Below are 12,225 nucleotides of genomic sequence, written 5' to 3'. Positions count from 1 at the left end.
AGAGCAAGAAGAACTGTTGGATAGTACCACACAAACAAATAGAAATGGATTGCTATGCAGGATGTGTTATCAGCTGTGTCACACTGACCTTTTATATGTTGTTGTCAATGTGGTTTCAGTACTAACTCAGTTGACTGAAAAAGTGATATATTTTAAGGAACTTTAATTTAACTCGGACTCAGTTTCTTTAGAGAACATAATGTTGTCTTGTTCTGTTGTTTGTTTTTGTTGATTTGTTTGTTTGTTTTTGTGTTGTTTTTTTTTTTTCACAAATATGTGTATAATCTTGTAAAACAAGTTTGAGAACATGTTTACAAAGCATTAAAAAACCTCTGATCCACATCTGGAGATGAAACTTCTTGATTGTCTAGAACAATCACACTGAAGTTAAAATGCAGATATTGCAGAACAAGCTGTCAAAAACTGCAAAAGTTAAGGTCAAAGTTTACCAGAAAATGTATTATGTAGGAAAATGTGAAAATTATTGCTGTTGCTGAATAAAATAAAACATACAGGTGTACAGGAAGGCTGATAATCTAAGCATATCGACTCGGGTTCTTTCATTCAGTGAGACTGAATGGTTGAATGCCATTACTTTCAGCCACTAGGTACCTTAAGAAGAAACAAAGAAAGGATGAAATATAAGAGTTTCTGTTTTTTTGAGGTTTTACTGTTACTTGCTTCTTGGGAAAACTTTAGAAAGTGACAGCCTGCAGGTTTGCATCCTTGAGATATCATTTCAGTGACCTAGGGCCTGAGTACAGGCTTCAGGGTTGCATTTTAAAAATTATTTTTCCAGGACAAAGCATATGAATATGTAGTTAAACTTAAATGTAGTCATACTAATGAAACACTGTTTTAAAGTTAGCTATTTAGCTTCAATGCCTTTGCCCATGTCCCAGTTGAGTGGTTACAACATGCCAATTTGAGGTCCTACAGTTTCAGTTGGAAATAGTTTTCTTTCTTTTTTTTTAGAGCTTCAGTATACAATGTGTTTATAAACCAAAAAACCTTTTGCCTTTTTCTCCAGAAAGTTTGGTTTTTTTACTATTAGGTTCTTTTGTTTTCTATAATACTTGAGCATGCTTTGACATTTTCACAGAGAAGTGTGTAAATGTAGTGGAGTTCTTCATGTAAGTACTTCTAATGACCCACATGACTGGACTTGTCCTGGATCGTTGCAAAGTTTTGTGAGAGTCTTAAAGTAATCTGGCATTTACTAAACATTGTAGTTCTGTATCCTTACTCCAAAGTATTTTTGAACACTGATAGAATGGACTATTTTCTTGCTTTTCTTGCATGTAACTCCTATAATGTTACATGTTGTGGGATGTGCACTTATGTTCCACAAGAATAATGACAATCAGAACAGAAGACAAGAACATAAATTTCCATGGAAGAGAATGTCAACAATTTAGTGATGATTCAGTTTACTGTAATTAACTGTGGAGATATCCTTGCCATATTTGCAAAATTATCTTATTTTGCAGGTGCCTAATTTTATTAATTCTCTACTTTAATATGATGAGGAAGATTTTTCTAGTGTTAAGAAAAAGAATATAAGTAGATGAATTGATTATGAATCTATTTCATTACTGAAATTAAATGGAGGAAAGTAGTACAGGAAAGCAATGTGCATTTTTGTGTTTATATACATACGTACATACATACATATGGAAGAATACAAATAGCAAATTACTTTTATATAGTGCTTTTCTTCCTCCTGTATAATTTTAAATGGGTTGATATTTATTACATTCTTCTCCTTGATTTTATAAAAATAAAGCTGCAACTTGAAATTTATATTCCTTTCCTTCTTAAGATATCTTTTTCCATTTTAGGCAAACTAGCAGCTTTTATGTTATAAATGTTGACCTCTGAGATTTTGACTGAGCAATTGAAATACTTGTTTCAGCTATAAAGAATATCATAGCCCTTATGAACCTGAGTTGAAAAACAAGGTTAGATCAAGCTGGAATGTAGGTCATGACAAACTGCATTTACCAAGATAGTTTTAGAAAAAGGAGCTGCAGCAAGAGAAGCTACTAAAAATTCTTGCCTTTACACTGGATCACAAGCATGCTCTGACTGTTTTCACAGCATCTACATCCTCCTTCACAGCAACTTGCAAATTGCTGGGAGTGTCCATAGCAGTTTAGGAATCTTGAAATTTGCCTGTAGAAGGTATTCAGGTCAAGAACCACCTCCTTGTTGGTGTTTGAACAGTATCTGTTACTGATAGGTCATAATCCACAAGGATTAGGTGTTCAAATACTACATAAATATGTGATTTCCTAACTTAGGAGTATGCATTTAATTAGTCACCCTTAGACTGTGGGTGAACTGTTCACTCTGCTCCAGGAAACCATTTAATTCAGTCATTGAATATACAGCCTTTTACAGCCTTGCAATACAAGTGATGAAAGCAACTCCACCTTCATTCTGAATGATCTGAGAGTAGGGGCCAGGCTGTGTATGTAATACTATTTGACTGCCTCGTTCACATTGCTCATTTCACTGTAATCCATAGACAAACTAGAATTGATCCAGGGCAGCCAGATAAACAAGTGCATTTATCTGAGAGTAGATAAAAGAAAATATTTTCAAACAAACTGGAATTCCATAAAATTTTAATAATTATGATAATATTTTCCTTTTTTTGGTAGATGTGTTTAGAACTAAGAGAGTTGGAATTTAATTTTTTATCTTTTTTTTTTTTTTTTTTTTTTTTTATTGGTTTAGAATGGTCAGCTGGAGTGTGTACGGTGGATGGTGAGTGAAACAGAAGCTATTGCAGAATTAAGTTGCTCAAAAGACCACCCGAGCCTTATTCATTATGCAGGATGCTATGGTCAGGTATGATTTCCATTTGCTTTTTAAAATACCTTGTTTAGATGCTCATACAGTAATTTCAATTTAAAGCATCTTTAGAATTTTGTGGCTTTTAATTACAGGTGTTCTTAATTAGTTCAAATATAACAAAATCTTTTCCAACTTAATTTATGTAGTTTTTATGTATTTTCCCTCTTCAGTCTCTCCTTGATGTTTTTATTTTTTTTTATCTTTAAATAATTGCTAGGAGAATGTTAGCTGGCACTTTTGGCCAACATATCAATCCCAAGAACATCAGGGAGATAACCTGTCATTGTCCCCATGGTACTCCTAGGACACATCAAAAAATATTCAGACATTTTGGAATAGTTCACAGTCTCTTTCTAGGACAGACTAATCTCAAAATATTTCTGATAAATTTTGGCAATTTAGGAATTCAGGAAACTGGAAGTGAATTGTGGTGAAACTTGAACATTGTTTGTTTAGTTGTAGGCAGTTTTATGGAGAACTGTGTATAGAAATACATTGTAAACCAATCCTGTTTCACACCTAACTTATCTATAAAACTAAAGATGAAAAACCACAGAAGTACAAAAATCTGGTGGATTGCTAATACGTGGAGAAACATATATAACTTAATGCACAGCATTCTTTTTCCACAGAGTCTGTTTTTCCTAAGTAGACCTTTCAATAAAACATCTTCAAAGAACCTTCTCCAGGATCTACTACACCAAGAACAGTGATTGGTTATTCTTCACTAATATCTTTCGCACATGGGCTGCTTTATCATTTCGCCAAACATTAAGGATAAATGTAGAAAACCCACTATTTTTGTGCTACTGTTATTTTTCATACTTGTTAAGAGGGAATAAGTACAAGGTAGCCACCAAGAAAATTGTCTTTTTCTTCCCTGTAAAAGAAGTGGTGTCTCATTCATTGTCACACAATTATTATGGCAAGTTTCCTCTGTGTCATGGTTTAACACTGGCCCAGCAATTAAACTGAGTGACAGATGCTCTCTGTTAATCCCCCACTCCTCTTTGATAAAGAAAGGAGAGAGAATAAGGGGGAGAGACTTGTGGGTTGGAAACTAAACTACACAACTTTAATAAAACAGTATGGATAAATAGGAAAAATTACTAAATATATACAAATATAAAGGAAAATTGATGCCACATTTCTCTCCCCTTTCCCCCAGTAACTCTCACGTCACCACTGAGGCTGCAGGGCAGCTCTGGGAAAGTCCAGGCTGGACTCCTGGAGTTGGCAGCAGTTGGGAACTGGAGGCAGGAACACACAGATTCAGGCTGGCAGGGATCAGGACCACAGGCAGATTAATGAATGGAATCCTCCCAGGATGCTGAAGCAAATAGGGACAGGGGAAGAAGGAGAAGCAGGAAGGGGTTTGACCCTTGTGATCCCTCAAATTTATACTGAGTATATGGGATGGAATACTCTGTCTGGTCAATTTTGGCCATCTATCTTGTCCGTTCCTCCCCAAAGGAGGGCTGCAGGTGGGACCTCTTTACTCCTTCTCTCCTTCCGAAGGGCAAAATATTCCTCAGAATTGAGCAGTGTCCTTGGCTCTGCACACCAGTCTCCAGCTGTAACTATAAACATCGAGGGTTATCAGTCCTAGAAGCAGACACTGACTGAGAAACTTGCTGTTAATTTCAGCAAGTGCAGCTACTTACAAGAGACTTAGCTGAAAGCAAAAGTACAAGACAGAAAATCACCTTTATCCTGGCCCAAACCAGGACACTGTTAACTGATCCTGCCCTAGCATAAATTTACTGGAGATGGAGTGAAAGATAGGTGGAAGGTTTGGAAAACTGTGGACCAGTAAAAAAAACTATGGACCCATCTTCCCATCTTTCCATAGTCACACAGACATCCTTGTTTTCATGTTATGCAAAGATCACAATTGCCTTTTCTCCAATCCCTACTGTGCAGATGTTATTGATGCAAATTAGGACTCCACTGGATATAGATTGCTGTGTCCTGTGTTCCATGGCTTGTTTGGCCTTTAAGCCTGTCACTGAATATAGGGAGGGTGGGAAGAAGATCAGAATTGGATTTAAAAAAAGGTAGGGTTGCTACTGGGAAGAAAAAAATTGAAAGACATCTTGGTGGGAATTTATGTTAATGTCTTCAGTTGATAAGCCCAGTATTGTCTTCATCTCTAAAGATATTTATGCAAACTAAATGCAGTCAAATGCTGGGGTTTTTTACCAGTGGGCTATGCTGTCTACTGTCAAGTAAAGATCTGGCACACTTTAGATTCTTTTTAGAGCAGGACAGAAGCTCTGCCAGTTAAGAAACACCAGCAACAATCAACCACCCATGAAATTATAAAAGATAATATATGAATGGCTGCCAGAATTTCTTAGTTAACTGAATGCCAAAGACAATTCACATGAAATGTCAATTTTTTAAAAAGTTTTTTTTAATATGGTCCATAAACACTTTGCAAACATGAGAGGATGCTGAGGCTGAAGGAATTCCAGACTATCTTACCCAATTGAGTTAAGAAAAAAAAAAGCTTTGAGAAATTCAAATGCATATTTGGCACTATCTTCATAGCTTTAATTTATTTTACCATTACTTACTCAAGAGATAATCCATGGAAACACTAGTCTTGGCAGAATTACAGGAATAATATTTTTACAAGGAAGACCTGTTATTGAATAATTTTCTGAAAGAGTCTGTATACTGTTTCCCCAGGCATAGTAGGCATGTGCACCATATTTTTCTTCAAAAATACGATTTAGAATGGGCAGCAAAAAGAAGTTTGAACTTGGCAGTTCAACAAATTTGAATGGGCAGCAAAGGTCTTTTGTTAAATGTCATCAAACCAGTCATGACCTGACTGCAAAGACATCTCAACAATATTATGTTTACCTAATGAAAATAATAATGCAAAAAAGTAGGGAAGAGTGTGTGGTACTAAGATATGCAAATGCCCAGCATTTTTTGCACTGCAGGATGTTTGCCTTCCTGTCTAATGACCTTTTTGCAAGAATGACTCCTATTCTTCTGCTGTGAAGTGCTGTTGGGAAGATAGCTAATTTAATTAATAATTAATTTAATTTAATTTAAATAATAAAGCTTATTTAATAAATATTGAGTGATGGGGCTAGGTTTAGCTGTAAAGTCAGTCCTGTTCACTCTGCTAATCCTCCCATTTGGAGTCATTTAATGATTTGTATGATCATTGTTAGTTGTTCTTTCTGCTCCAAAGCCAGTTGATAGACTCAAAGTCTGCAGCCTGTCCCAAAACAGAAATAAGGTTTTGTGGCATTTTCCCATTTTTTTAAGGAAGATTTGAATTTTTGTAAGTCTAGAATATGCTAGAGGGATATTAACTACTGCTACGACATAAGACTATGGGAGCTTTTAAAATTACCAGATACACTGAATAATTTTTCAGTATTTATTAGTTCTTAATCTCATTCATTTTATTTTCTTTCATTTTGTCAAAATAAACAAATTGAGTTGATAAATGTTAACCTATTTGTAAGGACATTTTTATTCCAAATACATAATGTGAGTGCTACTAGTAATAAATTATATATCTTGGTATACAATGTTTTCATTTTTCCTAGATGTAAGTGAAGAAAATAGTTGTTTTCTTTTCATCTCTCAAGGATATGTTTATTTACAAAAATTTACATTTGAGACAAGCACAGACTGTTTGAGTAGGTCTCTGCCTTTGTCCCTATGGTCAGCTGATGCACAGACAGTCCTGGATACAGGCAGTCCTTAATACATTTAGCTTTTCAGGCACTAAATTTCCATGTTGATAAGTTATGAGAAAGCATCATTTGCTTCATAATGATTGCGATCATAAAATTAAAGAACATGTTTAACATTCTGGTCTCTATTATGTTCTGAAGAAATACATAATTTTAAAGCTATAGTTGTCTTACAATTCTGCAAAAGGAGTTTTGCTGAAATATTTTTCTTTTAATTATTAAAACATAAGGGCAATTCATAGAAGTAGTGTAATCCTTTTTCACTGCTGGCCAACACCACAGGCATCTCATGAAATTTCTAAAAAGTATTTTAAAAGGGATATGTGATCTGGAGTCATCACTCTGTGCTGGCTGTCAGTTGTATTGGGCATTCAGCCAAAGAGAAGTAAAAATACCTACCCTTTCACACTGTAATAAAAACAAAACTGCTGGTAAAGTGAAAACACAAAAAAGATAAGTTCCAGACAGGCCGTCATCCTTCTGAACTAATAAGTAGAGATCCAAGTGCTTGGATGAGCAGAATTGTTTGGAGGAGACCAAAAAGGGTCTGAGGATCCATCTTTGACATTAAAATTTCTCTGATACTCTAGGTTTGTACCCAAGGTTCCAAGGTAGAATTTCCTTTTCTGATTCTTTCCTTTTCCTAGCAGATTACTGCTCAGAACCCTAGACATAATTTCAGTTTGTATCACCTTTGTGCACTTCATCCTTACAGACCCATGTATCTAACTGTTATACCCCTGTGCATCACTGAAGGTACCTAAATGTTGCCTGTTAAGTCTGTGCATTGGTGTTCAACAGCACTAGAATATAAAAAGCCCTTTTGAACGCCAGTGTAACATAACAGGTTTCAATGGAAGATAATAAAAAATACTTTTAAGTAAAAAAGGTGGGGTTTTTTTCCTAGAAAGTAGTTTATTCTTTTCAGCTAAGATGTAAAAAGTGGCAGTGTGGTTGCAGTCAGCTATCCTTTAATGAACTTCACTTCCTTACATGATCTAGATTTTCTTCAGATTTAGATTTATTAAGTTTATTTATTTATTTTCAGTATGTATCAGATTCAGCAGGGCACAATGAAATTTAATTTGGGGAGGCATGGAAGGTTCCTAGAGACAATTTTCCAAATAAATCTTCTGGGGAAAGTAAGAATTAAATAAGCTTAATGCATATGTATAAGCTCTCCGTTGTTACAGAAGAATACTCATAAATGTGTATTGTACCAGCAGACACACAAAAAAGCAACATTAAGAAGAATTAACTTAACATACCAGTTTTGTTTTCCAGACTTTCACTTGCAAGTACAAGTCCCCCCCATCCTTCCCAATATGTAAGCATATACAAATGGTCCAATAGTCAATATCCTGGGAGGTCCAGGGTCCAGAGGTTTTCCTCTTGCTCAACAGCCCAGAGCTGGGGCATGATGATAGATTATGTGGAATCTCACTGTTTGACTCTTGATCTTTTGTTTTAATTTACCAAAAAGGCTTGTGAAGTTTCACCAAATTTCACAGGCTAATTTTCAGATTGACACGTAGGCTGTTCTGTCTTACCTGCAACACACAGGCATACATGCTTTTTAATGCACAATTTCTCAGAATGTGTTACACTATTCATATTTTTCCTAATATGTCTTTTTATAAAACAAATAAAGTATATGAGTTCTTTCCTTGAAATAAAACCAAACAGACCCATAACACAGGAAGTCCCAGAAAGGTAAGAGAGACTGAAAACAGAGAATTATTGGACAATATTAGTAACAGATTGCAGCACCAGTATTCCTCTACTACATTTAGCTTTTCATTATTTCTTATGTTTCATGACAACTCTTTCCCCATCTCCCTAGGAGAAAATCCTTCTGTGGCTTCTTCAGTTCATGCAAGAACAAGGTATTTCACTGGATGAAGTTGACCAGGATGGAAATACTGCTGTTCACATAGCTGCTCAACATGGGTTTCTAGGATGTATACAGGTATATTGATAGCTATATCAGAAATCTTTGTACATCAGACCTAATGACAACAACCATTAAAGTTATTACAGGAGATCTTACAAGTGGGAATAATTATTGATGTATTAAAATATACTACAAGGAAGACCTTGAAACCAGTAGGACTCAGACTGAAATACTGAAGCTCAGTCAGGCTTCATAAGTGCTGAGTACAGGGGTACAATCACTTCCCTTCTCCTGCTGGCCACTAATTCTTGTACAAGCCAGGATACTATTACCCATTTGGCCACCTGGGCTCACTGCTGACTTATGTTCATCTTGTCAACCAATACCCTCAGGTCCTTTCTGCAGGTCAGCTTTCCAGACATTCTTCCCCAAACATGTAGAAGAGTATCAGTAAATGTATTTACTCTGTTTCCTCATATAGACAGGTCCACAGCACCTCTTAGACCACTGCAAATACATAAGATGTGTATTAGTTCAACTCTAAGATGAATAAAGCTGATCAGTTCTCATTAGCTAACCTCTTCAGAGGATTAAATATATTTGTGAACTCTGTTATGGTTATCTAAAGATGCATAGCTGCTTATTATTATTATTATAGCACCCTATTTATATAGCTGGACACAGAGAAGACATAACTCCATAAAGGTCAGTTTGAAAGTCTCACACAATTAAAAAAGAAAAACAGGTTACAGTTGAACTGAATGAATATACCTGAAAAGAACACAGTCAAATAAATTTTGATCTCTGCATTTTTTCATTGTTGGGACATCTCTTTCTTTTGAGGATATCAGGAATGGACCCTCTTCAATCTCATATGAGATTTAAATAAACAATCATCACACCCATGCTAAATTTAGCAGTTTTATTATTGTATTGTAGACAATTGCTATGATTGGAAAAAAGCAGATAGAAGAAATGCTTATGATTTACTAGTGGGGGCATCATTGAGGTAGGGGGTGTGCATATGGTTGTGAATTCAACAGTGCCTCAGCAAGATGTACAATGTATTTGAAGGAGAAATGAGAGCAGATTATTTTGAACAGAGTGGTGACATCTGCAGGCTGTTTTCATGGATCAAACTAAACCAAAATGGTAATATTTCTTCTCTCCTCATGAAGAATGAACATTAATAAATCACTTTAGAATTCTCAAGATTGGTTTGTTGTAGATAAATGTACAAATCAACAAAAATTTTGCCTTGAAGTGAAGCCATCAGAAGTAAAAAGTGAAAATATCTAATGAAACTAAAAATATACAATGTTAGTAATGTCACTTCATTAACATCTGTGTTAAATGTAATCGATGTTTTGTTGCATTGTGAAACTAAATAAGTGCCTGCCAAGTGACTGTATAGTCTAATTTAAAACATGTCCAGTGATTGGTATGGTAAAAAAAAAAAAAGAGGCGATATAGGAGGCAGAGAGATTACAAGTAGCAGCACAAAAGATGGAGGATCACAGGCAGTGATTCCTCGGCCCCCTCATTCACTGTGTTCACTGTGTTTAGGAGCAGGTGGCACTTGTGTCATGTTCCAAAGTATAACATTGCTTTCTGCAGTGTCATAACTCTCCCTTCTTTATTTTCTTTATTGTCAAGTTAAACCGAATGTATTGACATGTGATGCAGGGCAAGTCTGTTCATAGGTTTTCTTTCTGTGTAGATTTAGGAGACCAGAGAGACCACCATCCCTATATTACTGTCTGCAGAGGTCTCTGTGCCTGCTGTTCTGAGTCAAAAATCTCCTCTCCAGTCCCTGGTGTCTTACCAACTCTTCTTGGTTGTATCAACCAAGAACTCAGCCACACAATTCCTCTTCTGCATGTGTATGTGTGACGTTAATGATCCTGTAGTTTTTGGATGTATTATGATTTTGTTCAGGTTTTTTTCCAAAGTGCTAAAACTAATGTGTGTCTGCACATTGCTGGGAACACTTAGGAAGTGTTTTGAGTTTAAGCTGCGTACAGACTTGTCAGTGACTGAGTTAAAAAACATTACTGGGTTAGACCAACATTTGCAGGCAGTTTATTGAGGAGTGCATTATGTCCAGCCCTTCTTGTGTTTGACAAGAAGTCACAGCAGAGACTTACACTTACAGGTGTCAATGTTTCCTATTGTGTTTTTACAGACATTGGTTGAATATGGAGCAAATGTCACCATGCAAAACCACGTGGGAGAGAAACCTTCACAAAGTGCTGAGCGACACGGACACAGCATGTGTTCACGCTACTTAGTAGTTGTGGAGACATGTATGTCATTGGCCTCTCAGGTTGTCAAGCTAACTAAGCAGCTGAAGGAGTAAGTGCTTCATTGTTAGCAGAGGGATCACCCTATTTTGCCTTCAGTTTATTAGGAGTGTCTGTTTTCTGCTTTTTATATACTATTTTTTTTAAAGTCATATTTCTACCTTATTTCTCCACTCCTTCCACCTCACAAGCAGCTCAGGTTTTCAACTGTTCCTTTTGTGGAAGTTTGCTGTTCAGTTAGATGAGGGGAGTAAGAGTGAAAAAGTATGTATGGAGTGATCTGGTCCCTTTTCCCTTTGCCTACCTTGAGATCACGTCAATGTTGATCATTTCTGTTTGCATTGTATATAGTGAGCAGTTCTTCCCATTCACAGTGCTGGGTGTTGATGTTGAGAGGAATAATGGAGATAGTAGTTGGAGTGGGTTTTTTGGACTGGGAAAGTCACCAAAACCCACACTGGTACACAGGAAATATGTTCTGTCTTTTCTTCATAGGAGCAACTTTTAATATTTTCATATTGTTTTCCATCAATATTCTGTAAAGAACCTGGTATTTTGAAACAATTTATGCAATTGCTTTCTTTTACTGTAGGTGCAGTTACTGTGACTTTGTGTGTCAATAGCATTAGAAACTGTCAGAACTGACCTTACATTATGCCAACTTAGGTGTATGATGAAGAACTTCTCAGCTCCCACAGGCCACAGAAGTAACTTCTGACAATCCCATGTCTGGAAGAAACCACATAATTTTACACAAGTGTTATGTGGGTAATTGTACTGGGTATAAATGAAAACACTGTTAGCAGGGGAGCTGAAAGTGTGCTTCTTTAATAGGGCGGGTGAGGGGCTGTGCTTTGCTAGACACAACTGGCTGCAGATGGTTTTGCAAAGTACCCACTGCAGGACACAGCTGAGCCCATTAGCCAAGTTGGTGGCACCTCTCTGAAAACATTTGAGAAAGGGCAGAAAATGCCAGAGAGCAGAAGGGAACAGCGAGGCCAGAGGAGCAGGGGATGCATCATGATGGAGCAGGTAAACCTCCAAAGGGACTGTGCTAGTACCTGTGCTAGAAGAGGTACACCCTTTGAAGGGACTGCAACCCAGGATGGATAAGCCTTCACCAGAGCCAAACGGACTGCAGAATGTAAAGGAGCCACAGTAGAGCACAGGAGCTTTTTTGTCTCCATTCTTCCTATTTTCTGCCCCCTGATCCACTGAGGGATACAGGGAGGGAGAGACCAGCTGTGTCGGTGCCTGGTTGCCAGCTGGGGGACAGTGGTACAATTTTGAGCCTCAAACTGGATGTCTTGAGTAAGGGTAATAATTATCTGTATTGTTAGTTCATCCTTTTGGTATAGGCCTGTACCTGTTTTATATTGGTTATATAGCAAAAGATGTGTGTACTAGCAGTCCTCTCTGTCATTACAGAACATACCTTCCT

General features: G+C 36.7%; 1 protein-coding gene across 10 annotated transcripts in view; it reads left to right on the top strand.

Moving 5' to 3' along the window:
* Positions 1–12,225, top strand: part of SNCAIP (synuclein alpha interacting protein) — an 87,824-nt gene that overhangs the window by 62,089 nt on the left and 13,510 nt on the right. For 8 of the 10 annotated variants that reach the window (XM_071730460.1, XM_071730453.1, XM_071730459.1 and 5 more), the window contains 3 exons: positions 2,743–2,856; positions 8,431–8,556; positions 10,667–10,836. In XM_071730460.1, the coding sequence (XP_071586561.1) occupies positions 2,743–2,856; positions 8,431–8,556; positions 10,667–10,836 (410 nt within the window). Of the gene's footprint in view, positions 1–256; positions 2,474–2,742; positions 2,857–8,430; positions 8,557–10,666; positions 10,837–12,225 lie in introns of those variants that run through there. The other 2 variants (XM_071730462.1, XM_071730461.1) reach the window with 2 other exon arrangements.

This window comes from Heliangelus exortis, chromosome Z (genome assembly GCF_036169615.1).
Source record: "Heliangelus exortis chromosome Z, bHelExo1.hap1, whole genome shotgun sequence".
In the NCBI taxonomy this organism is placed as follows: domain Eukaryota; kingdom Metazoa; phylum Chordata; class Aves; order Apodiformes; family Trochilidae; genus Heliangelus; species Heliangelus exortis.
The sequence above is the reverse complement of the archived record's forward strand: the minus strand, read 5'-3'. Positions and strand labels throughout refer to the sequence as shown.